Source organism: Hevea brasiliensis, chromosome 5, assembly GCF_030052815.1.
Source record: "Hevea brasiliensis isolate MT/VB/25A 57/8 chromosome 5, ASM3005281v1, whole genome shotgun sequence".
Classification (NCBI taxonomy): Eukaryota; Viridiplantae; Streptophyta; class Magnoliopsida; order Malpighiales; family Euphorbiaceae; genus Hevea; species Hevea brasiliensis.
Genome location: NC_079497.1, coordinates 110,951,323 through 110,970,155, shown reverse-complemented (window position 1 = coordinate 110,970,155; position 18,833 = coordinate 110,951,323). Strand labels below are relative to the sequence as shown.

At 33.4% G+C, this 18,833-nt stretch overlaps 1 protein-coding gene across 1 annotated transcript; it reads left to right on the top strand.

Annotated features, from left to right (window-relative positions):
- The first annotated feature begins 7,476 nt into the window (after window positions 1–7,476).
- On the top strand, window positions 7,477–9,179 carry LOC110640232 (uncharacterized protein At3g28850-like). Its single transcript, XM_021791463.2, has one exon. The coding sequence runs from the start codon at window positions 7,593–7,595 to the stop codon at window positions 8,829–8,831; it is 1,239 nt and encodes a 412-aa protein (XP_021647155.2). The 5' UTR covers window positions 7,477–7,592; the 3' UTR covers window positions 8,832–9,179.
- Window positions 9,180–18,833: the final 9,654 nt, after the last annotated feature.

Genomic DNA, 18,833 nt, shown 5'->3' with positions numbered 1-18,833 from the left:
TCAAGGAAGCCTTTGGGAACCAAATCCCGTATAATCAATTAACCTATGGTGAACTAATTAGTCGCACCCAAAAAGAAAGATTAATGTTAGGATTTGAAATTACAAAAACATGTAAAATGGGAAATGAAGAAAACTCGCCAAGAGTTAGGATCTTTTTGCAAACAATTTGAAATAGAAACAAAAATATCCTACTCCAGACTGTTGAGAAAGTTGTAGCAGAAAATCTTACAAAAAATCTTCCCAAAAATACAAAACCTCTTTAAAACCAAAAAGAGACCCTTACTACAAAAAACATTCAAAAAAGACTAGTAAACCTAGTCCCAATTCCAAAATAAAATTTAAAAATTTGACTTGCCATAAATATGGTAAAAAAGGTAATACTACAAATTATTGCAAATTAAGTTACAATTAGAGGAAGAAGTTATTAATAAGGTAATTGCTCTTCTAATTAAAACTGAAAGTGAGTTCAGTTCTTCTGAATTCCTAGAGAATGAAGAATGATTACAAATTGATGAATTAATTACAAGTTCATCATCCATTTCAAATTCTGAAATAGAAAATGAACTGTTTACAAAACCCAAATTAAAATCAATGTCCTTTCAAAAGAATCAAAAGTTGCTCTTAGAAATTCTTACCCAAGTTGAAGATCCTCAATTACAAAAAGAATTTTTGGGAAAATTTTTAAAATCTTTTGATGAAAAACCAGTACAAAACCCTTATAATATACCTTTTGTGGGAAAAAAAATCCATATGATCTCACAGCCATTTTAGATAGAAAAAAGACTTCAAATCAACTATTTCAGTCTAAAGCCTCCAAGAAGTGGTAAAAGCCATCAAAATTGAGCTTGAACACCTTAGAGAAAGACAAGCACAGGACTCGGAAATAATTCAAAACTTACTTTCAAAACAAACCAATGAAGAACTCGAAGAAGATGAAGAGGATAATATGAAAATTCAAAATCTTGAAAAACCTATAAAAGATTTTCTCTTTATTTGCAATGAGATAGTTTTTGATTAGGATTTTGATAGTTTTTTCAAAAGATTTCAGAATTGATACAATTGTCTTATTTTATACAGGTGCAAATTTGAATTGTATTAAAGAAGATATTGTTCCAAAGAAATTCTAAGAAAAACCTATTGAAAAACTTTCAGCTGCAAACAATTCCAAAATTAAAATTAATTACAAAACAGATGCCTCAATAGCAAATTCAAATCTTCTTCTAAAAACTTCATTTGTTCTAATAAAAAATATAAGTCATAGTGTTATCCTAGGGACACCATTCATCAATCTGATAACTCCCTACAGAGTAAACTATGATAGCATTTCTTTTAGAACAAGAAATCAAAATCTTGTATTTCCTTTTATTGAAAAACCCAAAACAAAGAATTTGAATATTATCAAAACTTATTCCATTTTTGATAATCAAATAAATGTTTTGGCATAGGAAACAAAACAGTATTTACAAAACCCAATTTCTTTACAAAACCATTTTGTTTTCAACCATTTTGTTTTCAAAAAACAGTTTCTTGACTATCATTTGTTACAAACTAACGCCTGTGAGTTTTTGCAGATGGCATAATCATCAAACAACGGTGATTTAGTCCACTTTGGACCAATTGTCCTTTCAAAAACTTCTGCTCAGAAGTTCAAAATTAATATAGCTAGAACTGCATTTGTTCCACAGAAAGGCACTAATGTTTATTAGACAATCTTTGGACTCTAATACAAAATAAAAGGTTGGGAGTAACAGCTCTCAATGCACTTTGTATTGAGTTCGAAGAAACCAATAAATATGTGGCTGACCTCCTTAGTAGAATTAAAATTCATAAGGGTCATATCATTGTAGCTCAATCATTCATTGAGTTTTTACAAAATCAAGTTTTACAAAAGTCTCATGCACCAAGAATTAGTCCATCAGAACCATGCATTTTTAACAAAAATTTTCGATTTGACTTACAAAAACAGGAATTCAAAGGCCTAGGACCCCCACTGGATGCTAGTGTAAAAAAGATAAGGACTGAAGGCCTAGGATTCCCACTGGGTTCTAGTGTAAAATTATCATTGGCCTCACTGGTCAATGTGAAAAATTATCACTATGGTGAGGTCCTTTTTACTTTACTTGGTGCCAATAGGTCCTTAGAAAAATTTGAAGCCCGTTGTCTTTCTAAAAAATTCAGACAACGGGTTCTCAACGGTCTTCCCCAAGAAATCCTTGAGAAGATCATACAAAACATCGCTCAATCTAGAGCACAAGAGCAATTGAATTTATTCAAAACCTGTCTCCATTTTACGAAGAACAATCAGCAAAATCACAATGGATGGTCATGGGAATGGCAATTTCATTCAAAACCCCATTACTCTCAAAGGACTCCTCTTTGCTATCTAAATTGTGAGCACGGCCTAGATTTCAGTATTCCTTATTTCATAGCAGCCTGGATATCTGGAATTCGATTTCTAGATCCAAAAAAGCTATTTAAATGGGGAATGTTAGCTGGAGTCAGGATTACAAAATCTGATTGTGTAACGGCTAGGTTCTTGGGGAATAGAGTTCATCAAGAAGTCAGAAAACTTCTACTTTCTAAAAAACCAATCAATGTAAACATCATCTCAACACCCCTAAAAGTATTAGCAAATGGAGAGCTTCAACAAGCAATTCATTGTTTTTACCTGGATACAAAAATTTCTCCATTTTTACCTCTTCCAAACTGGCCATGTAATCATAAAGACCATTTTACTCAACTCAACAAATGGAGAGCAAGAACGGCTATTAACAACTGGCATAGGTATAGATATCTTGACTATATACCAGTTTATACAGGTACATATTAACGGATATTTATCCATTATGAACACTTGCCAAACCCATAAACCTTTTCTATTGAAACACAACAAGAAGAATATATGGTTCAATATGAAAAGGAGGATGACTTGCCATCAGTCTCGTCCAATGAAGAAATGAGTGAAGATGAAAAAACATGACATAATTTACAAAACAAGATGGAAGGCTGACAGGAGTGATCCCAGCTCCACTCCAATCATAAATAAAAAAAAATTAAGATTAGCAAAAGAAATTTATGGCGGAAAAATTATCCATTTTACTCTTCATTTCCCTTAACTTTTATATTCTGCTCTTGTAATTATTTTTGCACTTTTACTTTTCTTTCTTTCAAAACCCGATAAAACACTGTTTACCTGTCACTGTTCACTTGTGAAAACAATAAGAAGAACTATTCAAGTACTATTCGAGCACTGTTCACCCGACAGAAAGAACTATTCAAGACATTGTTTAGGTACTGTTCACATGTGAAGATGTCAAGTGGCAAACACTGTTCAAAATTTAAAAAATAACAAACCTGCCTCTGGCCACTTCTATAAAAGGAGGCACCCATTCAAGGCAAATTCCATCTTCCAAATTCATCTTTCCAATTCCATTTCTCTTCGGAATCCAAGAAACCAAGAGAATCCAAAGAAGGTCTTGGAGGGAAGATTACCCCGAGGCAAGCAAGGAGCAAGAAGGTCAATTCACTTTCCGTCCTGCCCTACCTCTACCTCACTTATAAAACCTTGTAACTTCCTTGTAGTAAATTTTAGGAAGCTTATGTGCTGAGCAACCTTTGTATGTCCTACCTGGAATTATATCTCCAAAACCTCTGTACAAAACTTACAAATTTATAAGATTTTGAAGTAAGTTCTTCAATTCTTCTTATAAAATTACAAATTTCTTTGCATGCATATGGCTGGTTTAACCGCCTATCTTGCATAAATATATGTATATATATTCATAACGGACTGGCTCTGCCGCCTATTGAGTGTATATATATATATATGCAGATTAGGCGGTTAAACCTAAAAGAAATTTGTAATTTTGTAAGAAGAATCGAAGAACTTACTTCAATATTTCATAAATTTTGTAAATTTTGTAAAGATGTTTTGGAGATGTAATTCCAGGTAGGACATACAAAGGTTGATGAACACATGAGCTTCCTAAAATCTACTACAAGGAAGTTACAAGGTTTTGTAAGTGAGGTAGAGGTAGGGCAGGACAGGAAGTGAATTGACCTTCTTGCTCCTTGCTTGCCTCAGGGTGATCTTCCCTCTAAGAACTTCTTTGGATTCTCTCAGTTTCTTGGATGCCGGAGAGAATTAGAATTGGAAAGATGAATTTGGAAGATGAAATTTGCCTTGAATGGGTGTCTCTTTATATAGAAGTAACCAGTGGTAGGTTTGTAATGTTTTAAATTTTGATCAGATGGAAAGCATGAACTGCTGTTAACAACTGGCATAGGTATAAATATCCTGACTATATGCTAGTTTATATGTGTACATATTCACTGATATTTGTCCATTATGAACACTTGCCAGACCTAGAACCCTTTTCTATTGAAACACAACATGAAGAATATATGGTCCAATGAAGAAATGAGTGAAGACGAAGAAACATGACATAATTTACAAAACATGATGGAAGGCTGACAGGAGTGGTCCCAGCTCCACTCCAATCATAAAAAAAAAAAAAATTAAGACCGGCAAAAGAAATTTATGGTGGCAAAATTATCCATTTCACTCTTCATTTCCCTTAACTTTTATATTCTGCTCTTGTAATTATTTTTGTACTTTTACTTTTCTTTCTTTCAAAACCCTACAGGATACTGTTTACCTATCACTATTCACTTTTACTGTTCACATATGAAAACAATAGGAAGAACTGTTCAAGCACTGTTCACACGTGAAGATGTTAAGTGGCAGACACTGTTTAAAATTAAAAAAATTACAAACCTGCCCATGGTCACTTCTATATAAGGAGGCACCCTTCAAGGCAAATTTCGTCTTCCAAATTCATCTTTCAAATTCCATTTCTCTCCGGCATCCAAGAAACCGAGAAAATCCAAAGAAGGACTTGGAGGGAAGATCACCCCGAGGTAAGTAAGGAGCAAGAATGTCGATTCACTTCCCGTCATGTCCTACCTCTACCTCACTTACAAAACCTTTTAACTTCCTTGTAGTAGATTTTAGGAAGCTCATGTGCTGAGCAACCTTTGTACGTCCTACCTGGAATTATATCTCCAAAACCTTTGTACAAAACTTACAAAATTTATAAGATTTTGAAATAAATTATTCAATTCTTCTTATAAAATTACAAACTTCTTTGCATGTATATGGTTGGTTTAACCGCCTGTCTTGCATAAATATATGTATATATATTCATAATGTACTGGCTCTGCCGCCTATCCCCTTCTGGATGCTAGTGTAAAAAAGATAAGGACTGAAGGCCTAGGATACCCATTGGGTTCTAGTGTAAAATTACTATTGGCCCCACTGGTCAATGTAAAAAATTATCACTACGGTGATAAGACAAGAAAGATGCATATGAAATATGCATTGTCTTCCCGCGTGTGTGTACATATATATATATATATATATATATATATATATATATATATATATATATATATATATATTTCCATAAAAGACATGCAATTCCTAACAATTCCATCTATAGTTGTTTATAAACGGAGGACATTCAATTAACGGTCATGGCCACTTCAGGAAAAGGGGCCTCGTTAGTTTTATTAGACTGAAGGGATGATCCTAACCGAGACATTGAACCATGGGCCTTCAGAAATGTATAGCCCTTAGCCTCTTCAAAATCCACCTGTCATTGACATTTCCGATTGAATTAGTTTGGGTTTAAAACTCAATTTCAACTTCATATTTATCAAGAAAATTTAATTTAATTCAGTTTCAATTAATTTAAAAATTTTAATTTAGTTGAAAATTAAAAAATTAAATTTCTTAATTTTTAAATTTAAATAAAAAAATTAAAAAATTTTAATTTTAAAATTAAGAAATTAAATTTCTTAATTAATTATCTAATTTAAAAATAAAAAATTAAGAAATTTAATTCATAAATTTTAATTTGACCTAAATCAAACTTAAATTAAAAATTTTTTATTAATTTAAATAAAAATTTAACTAAATATAGGGCGAATTAGTTTGGCCCTTTGGCCTAAAGAGGATTGGTTCCTTGTAGTCTCACAAGCTAGGACAATGCACTAGTTCGCATGCAGTGTTCTTTAATGATCACATTGATTGTTTTGACAATTAATTAATTTTTAAATCATAACACACACTACTTACATAGTGTTTAAATTAAATAAATTTTATGAAATTTATATATATAATTCTTCTTACAATATTAGGTTTAAAAAAAAGTAAAAAATTATTTACAAATAGGCAATATTTTTTAATGGGCTGCAATTTTTCAATTTTAATCTTATGAAATTCATTAATTAATTGATTTAATGAAAGTTCAATAAATTAATAATAATTAGTGGATTAGATGATATGAGATAAATTCTATTTTTTCACTAAAAAAGTGATTAATCTCAAAATATGAGTTAATTTTATTAATAATTCCTAATTTTAAAGTTTATTACATTTTCATCTCTCATCTTTATTTTGTCACTATAAAGTCTTTGAACTTTAAAAACATTACATAAAAATTAGTAAGAGATATGAAGAAATTCTAGCATAAGATACTTTTATGTAATATTTTTTAAGTTAAGAGATTTTATAATAACATAATGAAGATGAAAGATAGAAATATAACAAACTCCAAAATTGAGGGATAGCTGAAAAAAATTAACTTAAAATATGTAAGGATAAATTTCAATAGTCATCTTTGAACTTTAGGTGTTATAATAGATTTATCTTTAAAATTAAGAATATAATATAAAACTCATTAAATTTTAAAATTTTACACAGTAAAATTCTGGGCCCCAATAACGGATTTATAAATAACACAAATATGGACAATTCAAAGTAGTAATAATGTGGATGATTGTTACTATTTTTTTAATGCAGAGTCCTTCTAATCAGTTATTATATATTTAATATTTTATTATCTCATACGGTTGATATTCTTTTTATTATTAATCTGTGAAGAAAATTATAGTTAATTTTATTACTATCACATAAAGGATAAATAATTATTCACGTCACTGTTATTCTGAATTGTATAAATTAGGATTAGAATGATTTTATTATATAAAATTTTAAAATTCAAGAGTTTTAAATTACATTTTTAAGTTTAAGAATGATTTTATTATAACTTCACAACCCTTAAAATTTGTCCAAATATGTAATGGGTAAACTTGAACTTAGATTTGTTCACTCTTTATATTTTAAAGATAGAAGAAAACCAATCAACTTATCCTCTTGTTCACCTATGGAAATTCACTACTTAAAAAATAAATTATATAGTTATAATTTTTTTTAATTGTACAAAGACTTAAAACACTTGTTTTGGGCCAAATCTGAAATTTAGCAAGAAAATGAGGCAAACGATAACTAAAACCTAAAATTCACGAGGTATTTCTGACAAAACGCTAAATATATTCGAAAAATTCGACCGTTGGGGCCCGTTGCGGACAGCTTAACGGTTTAACTTTCAAAAAAAAAAAAAAAAAGGGAAATCTCTAACTCCCTCGTCCCCACTCGCCCACCTCCACGTCTCTGTTGAAAACTGCAAGACCACCTGAAAACTACCAGGGGAAAGAAACAGAGCAAACCCCACCAAATCAGTCAATCAATGGGCTGTGTTTCTTCCAAACTCTTCCGGAAACAACTCCATCAAGACATCATCGTCAACAATGGCGGCAGAGAGTGTGTTAACCATGTGGTCTCTCTCACTTCCTCAACCTACGGTGCTCTCAAACTCGACTTCAACGAAAAACGGCAACAAAAACAAGATGCAGCAGCAGAAGAAGAAGAACCCAGCAAGGAGATAGTTTCGGAGGGTAAGAAAATGCAGCAGAGATCGCCACCTCGAGAAGAGCTCGAGGTTATTAACACTTGGGAGCTCATGGAGGATCTTGAAGATGGAGGAGTACCAGTTTCTAATCATCCCAAAAAAAGCCCCAAATCGAGGGCTTTGCTTCGTGGGTTTGCTGATATGGATGCTAGGAGCCCATTGCAGTTCTTAAATCAAATTGGGTCTCCAAGGAAAGCCAGGACATTTGGTGGGAAAGAAAATAAGGTGAAGAGAGTGTCAGAGTTTAGCCCGAGACCAGTTCTGAAAGCTAACAAGTCTTCAGGACAATCGAGTAAGGCGGTTCTGAGATTGAGTTATCCAGTAAAAGGTTCTCCAGTCAGGGCTAAAACAGAGAATGCTGGTTGCGACGATTCTGAGGTTTCTTCAAGGAGGAGGAGTTTCAGTCCTTTATTCGATCCGGAGCTTGTAGCATTGTACGAAAAGGAGTTATCAGAAGAGGAAGGGCAAATCAAGAGGATCATTTCACTAACACCCAGGCCTCAAAAGTCAAAGAATGCAAGAGAACTGGGGTCTATTCTCCATTCTTTTGAACAAAAATGCCCTCCAGGTGGGGATAATGCGGTTGTGGTTTATACTACTACATTGCGAGGAATAAGAAAAACGTTCGAGGATTGTAATACTGTAAGGTCGATTATTGATTCCTACCATATTCATATGATAGAGAGAGATATTTCAATGGATTCAGGCTTCAAGGAGGAGATAAGAGGGCTAATGGGTACAAAGGAAGTGAAAGTTCCACTGGTGTTTGTTAGAGGGAGGTTGATTGGAGGTGCTGATCAAGTGGTGAAGTTGGAGGAAGAAGGCAAGTTGGGGATTTTGTTTGATGGGATTCCAAGAGGGCTTGCTGGAGTGTGCCAAGTGTGTGCAGGTTTAAGGTTTGTGATGTGTATGGAGTGTAAGGGAAGCTGCAAGATCTTGAATCAGGAGCAGAAGAAAATGGTAAGATGTGGTGAGTGTAATGAAAATGGGCTGATACGTTGCCCTATTTGTTGCTAATTTAACCTTTTCTTTTACTTCTTGAATTAGTATTGAGATTGTGGGATTTTTGCCACTTTTGATTCTTGTAAGAACAATGATTCTTGCAAGAACAATGATTCTTGATTGGTTTTGATTCCTCTGAGAGGAATGAACAGAAAATTATTTGTTAATGATGTTATTTTCTGTTCATTAGAGGAAGTGGGAGTACTAAAGTGGGTTTTAGGCCTGTTACATACATTCCCTTGCTAGATTCTGGCTTGTATTTCTGGATATTAATCAGTTGGTTTAACATATCAATGTAATTTATATTTGAGGCAAGGTTGATTATATCTTTTGTGAATGAAAGCCTTTTACTCATGATGCCAACTATGTAATTTCATTTACTTCTCTAGACAGGATCAATCCATGCTTGCTATATAAAATTGCTCTTGCTCTGTATTTGATTTGAATTAGTCTCCTGCAAAATCAGCTCCTGTCAGCACTAAAGAATGCTAGTATTAAGTATCAATTTGTGTGATTGATGTTTAGTTGAGTTTCTTCAGCTAAAGTTTAGGCCAAATTTGAGAGTTGGGATTTTGGTTTTATTATTATTATTATTGAACTTTTGCCTCTTCATCTTCACAGACAATTAGCAGAATTTAACTGCAAATGACCATTTTCAAACAATAGGAATCATTGAAGTTAAACAAATTTCACATGGATGCTGATCTTCTTAATAAACAAGAAATATATAAATAATAAATCATCTAATGCTAGTCAGGAGGCAACACTAGCACATACTTTTGTTTTCTCCAAAACTAAAATCACTGAGTGGAAATGATTCCAACAATTCAGAAGCATATCATGATAAGATTAAATCCACAACCAATACATTCATCCTATACCAGCAGAAAGAATAAATAAATAAAAAGATCATTCCCAAGGAGTAGGATTGAGGACAGTGCAGGGTCATTGGCTCCAGCATTTATCACAAGATGAAGCAACAATAAGAATTCCCATCATATAAGCATTGAGGGCTCTTAAGAGAAAGACAATCCTCAAAATAAAGCATAGATGGGTGAACCAATGAGTTTCATATCTAAATCTGTGAGTAATTCGATTCAAAATCAGTTGAAGTCAAATGGAAAAAGATAATAATAAGAAGCAGGTGAAATTGGAAGTATCACTTATCATGATGGCAGCAACTAAAAGTCTCCAACCTTCATGGGACACGAACATTGCAGAAGCACAGGCAGTTAAGTATGATCTTGAGCTTGCTATCTCAGCTGGTTTCACAAGTCTGCAAGTGGAGAGTTACACAATCCGAGCCCTGAATGGATGCAATCCTCAATCTCATATCCGTGGCATTTTTGTTGAAGATGCTCTGCATATAGCACAATCTACTTTGCGTTTTAGTTTTGCTTATGTTTCCAGAAATGCTAATTATTGGCACATTACTTGGCCAAGAGTGCTCTAGAAATCCAACTTATTTCCAAAAAAAAAAAAAAGGTTTTTTAGACAGCAACATCACTACTACTCCACAATTAATAAATCCTCTTCTGATAAATAATGTAAGTTCATAGATGAAGTTGTTTTTATTGTATATTAATCATAAATTTCATTAATTTCAATGAAAATTGTTTCAGAATTAGTCAATTGTATATGGGTTCATATCTTGGGTAGCAACGGCCAAGTACCTGCAATACCCGATTTGATTTAATCTAATGATTTTAAATAGTATATAATCGGGTTATGAATGAATTCAAGTTTGACGATAATACGGTTATGGATTTAAGTATTACATATTACATATTAAGTATTTGTTACTATATCTGTTTATATAAATAATTAATTAAATATAAAATATATTTTTTTAATAATATTTATAAAATTTTATTTATTATATTAAAAATAAATAAGATTTAAATATTTTTTAGAATTATTAGATTACTTAAAATATAAAATATTAATTAAAAAATTTTTATGTAAATTATTAATTAAAAATGTGTACAATTAAATGAGTTTAGATATTTTTTCGAAAATAATAATCGGGTTTACGATGAATTCAGATAATGAGAATATTAATTGGGTTCAAATTTGAGTAGGATGATTTTTACGAGTATCATATTTATTGGCATCTATAGTTTATTAATATAAAATCGATTTTATATAAAAATAAGTTTTACAACCATTATATTAGAGAGTGTTTGATTTAACTTATGTCAAACCTATTTATAAGCAGAAAGTTATAAATAAATTAATATTTAATTTAATTTATAAATTAAAAAAATTACCTAAAATAAGTTATAAACCATAAATAATAATATCTTATTCATGACTTATCTATTTATTTTAAAATTATAATTAAAAAGTTAAATTCTTCAAATAATTTTAAAAAATAACAATACCATTCACATCTTAACAATTATAAACCTTAATCACATATCTTTTTTTTTAATAATTTTAAGTAATTAAATTATTATTTTAAAATTTTTTAACTGAACATTAAAATTATTTTAAAATAATTTGAAAAGACAGTCTGCTTAAATGTCCAATCCAATTCAAATTACTATTTTAAAAAGAATTTAATTATTAAATTTGTCTTGTAAAAATTAAATCGGAAACAAATAAAAACTAAGAGTGCAATTTGAATTGAAACCACCAAAATCAGATCAAAACCAAAACAATACCCTGCGATTTGGCTCAAGTCAACTCTCTCCACTCAAACTTTCAGTTCGGACCAGAACTGGCCCGAGACTAGCTACGCAGACGACGAGTCAAAAGTTGACAACCGTAAGACCCATGTAAAAAACATTTCAAACGCGGGTTTAATTTTTACCGTACAGAACCAAGTTCTATTGCATGTGAAAACCCGCACGTGTTATTCTTAAACAGCCAGTAATGTGTTGCCACGTTACACCCTTGCTGGCTGTGTAACTGACATTGCAAAACGTTACTGGCTTAACGTCAATGCAATAAACTGTGAAGTGACACAACAGATCATAATATATACCGAACACGTGCATCCTCGATTTTCTAAATCGTTCATTGTGACCGTTTGGAACACCCTTGAAATCATTGGGATGTTTATTTCTTAGTATGAAAAATTAATCTTTTCAATTTTTTAGTAAAGAAAGGATATTGGTGAGAGTTCACGGTTTGATTTGACTTGAAAAATTAATATTCATCATTTTTTCATTGAGCAAACCTATGTAGTTTAGTAAAAATCTTTACTGTAGGCTCAAGTCCTTTAGCCCGGCAAAGACCTCTTAAGGCCACCATAATCTGTCAAGAATTTAGATGTACTTGAGCTACACTGACTCGATGGAAATTCATAATATCTTTATAAAATTCATCCAAGGGAAATCGAAACCCTGCTTTTAATTACTCTTCATACACCATGATCCGATCGGTTTTGTCAAAAAAGTGATCGGCTTAAAGACTCTTATGGCATCTAATTAGCTCGAAAGAGTCGATCCGGAGATTGTATTATTGGCTAATAGATTGGAGTTTGGCGTCCTCAAGGATCGATGACAGTTCGTCCACAAGTAGATTTTCTTTCCGCGTGGTCAAAGCTTGTGCTTGTTTTGACCAGGCTAGCTCACTAGAGATCAAGATGATGTCCATAATAGGTTTAGATTGCCCACTTGGCCCGGTCGCATCGCCTTCTTTCGAGGTCCATGAAAAGTGAACAGAAGAGGGGCTCGCAACTCTCTGACCTTTGGTGCCACTCATTTTCGAACAATAATGACAAATTTAATCGAAAAAAGATCAAGACCCTTACCAGAGTATAAATCGATGCCAAAAAATGCAGAAACTGAGATAGAGCATCGGATTGCTTGGAAAAATTGAAAATGGCATAATTGTGCGAATGTTTACCCCCTTTCCTATTTATATTAGTCCGAGCATTAAATGCTCGTGAGGCCCTAGGTGACACATCGGTTAGCGAAAACCCGGTCATTTCAATTTTACATCAAGGGAAAGTTCCAGAAGCAGGGGAAGGAGATCGGATAAGTAAGGTCGGTTGCAGAGCGGATAGCGATGGGATTCAGACGGAAGAAATTGGTGGACTTTGGGTGCAATTAGAGATCAGATCAAACGCAGTTATTACATATTGGAAAAATAATTAATGTAATGCGAATAATAAAGACAAAATAAAATAAAAACAAAATAAATGCGCGCGAGGCCTTAGGTGACACATCGGTTAGCGAAAACCCGGTCATTTCAATTTTGCGTCAAGGGAAAGTTCCAGAAGCAGGGGAAGGAGATCGGATAAGTAAGGTCGGTTGCAGAGCAGATAGCGATGGGATTCAGGCGGAAGAGATGGGTGGACTTTGGGTTCAATTAGAGATCAGATCGAATGCAATTATTACAGATCGAAAAAATAATTAATGTAATGCGAATAATAAAGACAAAATAAAATAAAAACAGAATAAGTAAATAAAAGTCCATTTCATTTCCAAAAGGTCAAATTACATCATTTGGGCAATCTCTCAAGATCAACAATTACAAATAACCCTTACCCCATCCTACATTCTACCTATCTCGCTCCCACAATTCAGACTTCTCCCAATCCTAAGATGCCGTTTAAGAAATATATGGAGATCGGGAGGGTAGCTCTCGTCTACTATGGTAAAAACTACGAGAAGCTTGGTGTCATTGTCGATGTCATCAACCAGAACTGAGCTACAGTCGGAACCCCTGAGATGGTTAGAAGCCAAATGAACTTCAAGAGGCTATCACCGATGTAACACCCCCGTTTGCATAGCCTGGTAGATCTCACTGTTCCGGTGACCGGTGTCGGTCCGAATAATTAAGGGGATTAGAACCATACTTAAGACAACTAGAGAAGCCATAAACACAAATAATTAGTAATTGCTAATTAATTAAGTATAAATAAGAAAAACAGAACATAAGAAGTTAAACGAGCAGAGAGTCACAGCGATGGGTGACCTTCTTGGGAACGACTGCGAAGTCAATTTAAACTCAAATTTCGAACCGTAAAATGTAACTTCGCGGTCCTTAGAACCCTTATAAACATAGTGAAAAAAAGAAAATCATGAAAAGGAACTGTTAAGCCAGTCAAATAATTAGGTCAGGAAGCCAGAAGAAATATTGAATTATTTGCAAACCGGATTGAACCGGCGAGGGGCAATTTGGCCAATTGACCCCGAGAGCTGACTCCTGACCTAACTGTCAAATAAAATCGGAGAAAAGAAAATTTTGGAATTAGAAATTAAATTAAAGAACTAATAGAAAAATAAAAAAAAAGAGAGAAAATGAAAAAGGTGTAGGGAGATGACATCATGCATGACATCATGCATGATGCCATAAAGGTTATAATTAATAAATTTAATTAAATTGATTTTTGGGTCTTCCATAAGACAAAAGACATAAAGAAAGAAAAGAAAAAAATAATAATAAAACACAAAAGTCTTCTTCAACCTGTCACTCTGCCTCTCCCTCACATCTCCATTGTTAAAACTCCATTAAAACTTGCTTCAAGCTCTTAAATCCCTACTAAACCTCAATTTCTCCCATAATTACTACATAAAAACTTGTTTTAGTCACTTGAGAAGAGGATTGAGCAAGAAAGAAGGAAGGAAAGAGAGGTGAATTGAAGATTGAAATTCAAAGTTTAAGGTTAGTGAATTTAAATTGAAAATTTATGTTTAATATTTGTGTTCTTGGTGTAGGTAATTTAGATCTTAACTTAAAATGAAATAAAAACATTTATGAAGGACCAAACTGAAAATTTGGCCAACTAGGGTTACTATGCATATGTTTGAGTTTTGATTGAAATTAAATGGTAGACAAGTTTGTATGGATGTGCTAATGAGATTAGTATGCTTAAATGTGGTTAAATGCAACAAGTTAGTAAGTTAGGGTTTTGGGACACTTAGGGTTAGAGACAAAAATGTGAGGAAGTGGTAAACGGTGTCTTTGACCTAATGTGAAGTGGGAAATGGTCATTTGTGACCTAATTAAGTGTGTTATAAGTGTTTGAATCAAAGCCAAATTCGGATTGAGTATGGTCATGCTGCTGGCAGCATGACCAAGTTACCTTTGAGGGACCAAAAATGAAATTTTACAAGTCCAATTGGTATGAGACTAATTGGGAATGAAAATAAACACTAAATGACACAATTTTCATTTAGGAAACATGCCCAAAAAGTGACCAAAACCTAGTGAACAAATTGACCAAAGTTAGAAAATTGCAGGCTGCCCTGTACAAATGGACTAAATGAATAGTATTTATTTATTTGGCCATAACTTGAGCTAGGCAGGTCTAAATGACCTGAAATTTTACTAGTAGTTAGATGAGATATAGACCTAAAACTTTCATGGGTAACACAAACCCAAATTATGCCATTAACCAAGTCATTTGACCATCCCAAGTTGGTGACCCAAAACTGCCAGCACCAAAAATTACCCAGAATTTTGGGTTAAATCTAATCCGGCAGCCATGGTTCAAATGGCCATAACTTGAGCTACAAAACTCCAATTGGAGTGATTCAAAAAGGAAAATAAACTGAAGACATTAGGGAACATTTTCTATGAAGAAAGTTTTGCCAAATTTTAACAGTAAAGTGACCAATGGAACAGTACAACCTAAGGCACCAAAACTGAAAATTTGTAATTTTGCCTAAAGGACTTAAGTTTTGAGAAAATGACCAAAACTAACAAGTTTGGTGACCAAAATGTGGTATGTGGGTGAAGTTGGAGTTCCCATACCTATTAAACCTTAGAAAGTCAATAAATTGACTTGAATAGTATAGTGAATAGTAACCCCGAAACACAAAAATTTCAAGAACGTCGAGTTTAGCACATTAGAGCTAGGTAAAAGTGAAGTTAAATTTATTTTTGGATTTATGCTAATTTATGGTACTGAAACACTGTAAAACTGTGTGTTTCAGCTGAAAAAGATTTAGAAGGTCTAAGAGACTGAGTCAAGGCCTAGAGGCGACTCACGTCAGGTTTGTGCACAATAAACCCTATTTAAGCATTTTATCATTGAAAAATGGATTTAGTATGCATTATGAGTTTAAGAACTTTTGTGTTGCCACTTTGTGAATGAAAATGTAACTTTGGAAATTAATTTGATTTTTGTATGCAATATTTGAATAAATTGTTTTAATTTGATTTCGGATTCACACTTAGCATGACAGTACCATATTATTCCCCCATTTATGGGGTTGAGATCGATTATTTTTCCTCCCTCTCTGGTTTACCAGTTGAGGTTGTAGATCGGATGAGTACTCATTAGCTAGCTAGCCACTTCCCTCATTGATTTAGATTAGTGGAGTTGTAGATTGCTTTGTCGTGGTATACAACACGGCATTGATCGAAAATTTTGTGTCATGGCTTAAGTTGTGTATGAATTGGCAATACTATATTTATTCAATTATTTGACCCAAAAATTTTGCTATAATGAGCTTTGATAAATTGTGAAATTTAATTGTGCAATATTTAAATTGTGTTTTGTCAATGAATGATTTATGTAATGTATTTCAAATTTTTTTATTGTGCACCACTGAGTATTTTTATACTCAGCGATAGCTTATTTTGCTGTCGCAGATAAGAGCAAGGAGAAAGCAGCAGAGTGAGCTGCTACTGATATTGAGGACTACACTGATATTTTTGTACGGGTATTGTTTTATACCCTTGTAGTTAATTTTGATGTAAATATTGAAATATTTTATGTATCAATGTAAAGTTGAGTAGTTGTATAATAAATTGTAATAATATTATTTTTAGAACTTCTTTTTGTAAATTAAGATTTGTATTTATGAATTTTATACTTTATGCACTGTGAATAAAGTTATGAAATATTTTGAGATGATAAACTTTGATTGGATTGTGAAATTATTTTGAAGTGGATTGAATTGAGTTGACTTGAGATTATTTGGAGGTTGGGAGTTGAGAAAATTATTGGAAGTGCTTTTTTTTAGGTATTTGAAGAACTGTTTTCTCCAAATACAAATGGAACTTTGTCAAAATTTTTATAAAAGTTGCGAAAAAATTAAAATGGACAAAAAATTTTACTAGTATTTAAACTCTGAATAAATAATTTTAATTCCTACCAAAATGCTCACCACTTCTAAAATGCAAGAAAATAGTTTTAAAATTCCTTGTAATGTACTTAATGAATTATCGGTAGGTGAAGTTTGGTAGTTCATTAGGTATTATACGGGAACATGTCATGCCTTACAGAGGGGTAAGTTGTGACAACTGATATCAAGATTGAAATTAGCAGTCTCCTTGCCTGATATCGGTCCATAGCTCGGACCGGCAAGCCGATCAAAAGCTAGACCGGTAGTCATTTTGGACCCTAATCTGTCAATTAGTCTGGTTCCCTTGCCATCATCAGATGACACTCTCATAGTTCTCTGATCTCCAATATCGTCCATTTTCAAGCGATGGGCGAAGAAGGCTATCGGAAAAAGATCGAGGTGGTTGTCATGATAAGAATTCTCGCCGAAAAAATAAAAATTAGAAAAGGAGCACATTGGAAATTCACCGGAGGAGGAAGAGTGTGAGTGTGAGAATGGCAGAATTCCCTCGCGCCTGCATATATATAGAGCCTTGGCATTTAATACATTCAGAACTCGAAGCGACTCATCGATAATCGAAGAATTTAATGCTTCATTATTCAGGGTTCGCCGATACAGGTCGGATACAAAGGAGAAAAAAAAAAAAAGAGATCAGGAAACGAAAAGAGATTGGATACGGAAAGGGTCAAGTTAAGAGATCGAAATAAGAGGTCTCAGATCTGCCAACCATAAAAAGAGATCGGGTAAATCGAGAATTGACCAATAAAGATCGGAAAACTTAGAGGATAGAATCATTTTCAATCATGACCCTTAATATATAAGGTTAATTCCCCCGCAATCAGATCTAAGTTCGTTAAAGCATTTGGGGTACGATCTAATCCCCACCATCCATCCCATTTGTAAGGACGAACCCGAACAGTTGGATATCAAGCGGTTAAAGTATCCCAAGACGCCTCAATTCACACCGTAGATTTCACTTGTAAGGATGAGTTTGGGACCTTCGAATTAAAAGTGAGTAACCAATTCGACACTTTTCATTCCCAACCTTTGGATATATTTTGTAAGGCAAGACTCCTGACCATTGGATTAGAGAATGAAGGACAGAAATTCTGAACTAAATTCTAACCTTCGATTTTGATTCTCTTTAATTCAAAGACATCGGATCATGTCCTTTTGAATCCAGACTCTCCATCTCATCTTACTGAAATCCTAATTCTCCATTTGAAGCCTTCGTTTCCTATAAATATCTGCATACAATATTGTAGTAAGGGGTGACAATCGTGATTCTTGGGGGACATTTCTGAATTTAAATATTGCTATAGCCTTATTACCTTTCGTTCTAAAGCTCGTAAGGTTTCTGGAGACTTTAGAAACAAGTTTTCTAAAGGATCTTATCACTAGAGCTACAAATATTGCAATCCATCTCCTCGGTATTCGTGCACTATCTTGAAGGTCCAATTGCAACTCATCATCAAGATCTTATTTTCATCATCTTCGGCAACTCCAGTCACTTTGTGCCCCTAGCTTTAGCAGTTTTAGCTTTGCGGGACGTCAGTACTGGCTCTTCCTTTACTTCAGCTCTCCATAGGTAAGTGTTTTTACCTATCATTCTCCAAATATAACTAATCTGTGTTCATGATATAAGGACTTTTTAGATACCATGTCATGCCAAACTTTCAGGATAAGATAACACTAGGTTGACTTATCTCACAAAAAAATTCACCCTTGGCTTTCTTTTGTGACGTCCGCATCACCCCAAAAAATCTTATTTTCTTTTTTATTTTTATTTAGTATGAGAATAAAAGTTTGGGTGACATAAAAGCACTGTAAGGAGTACGGAGGGAAGTGATGACATAGAGAGTTCCGATCTGATTAAAGGGGAGATAATTGGGATAAATAATCGTAGTTTAGGTAGATGTAGGAAGGTTCGTATGATTACCAGGAGATCGGGAACCGAGACAAGCTTGGACAATAAGTTTGGAGATCG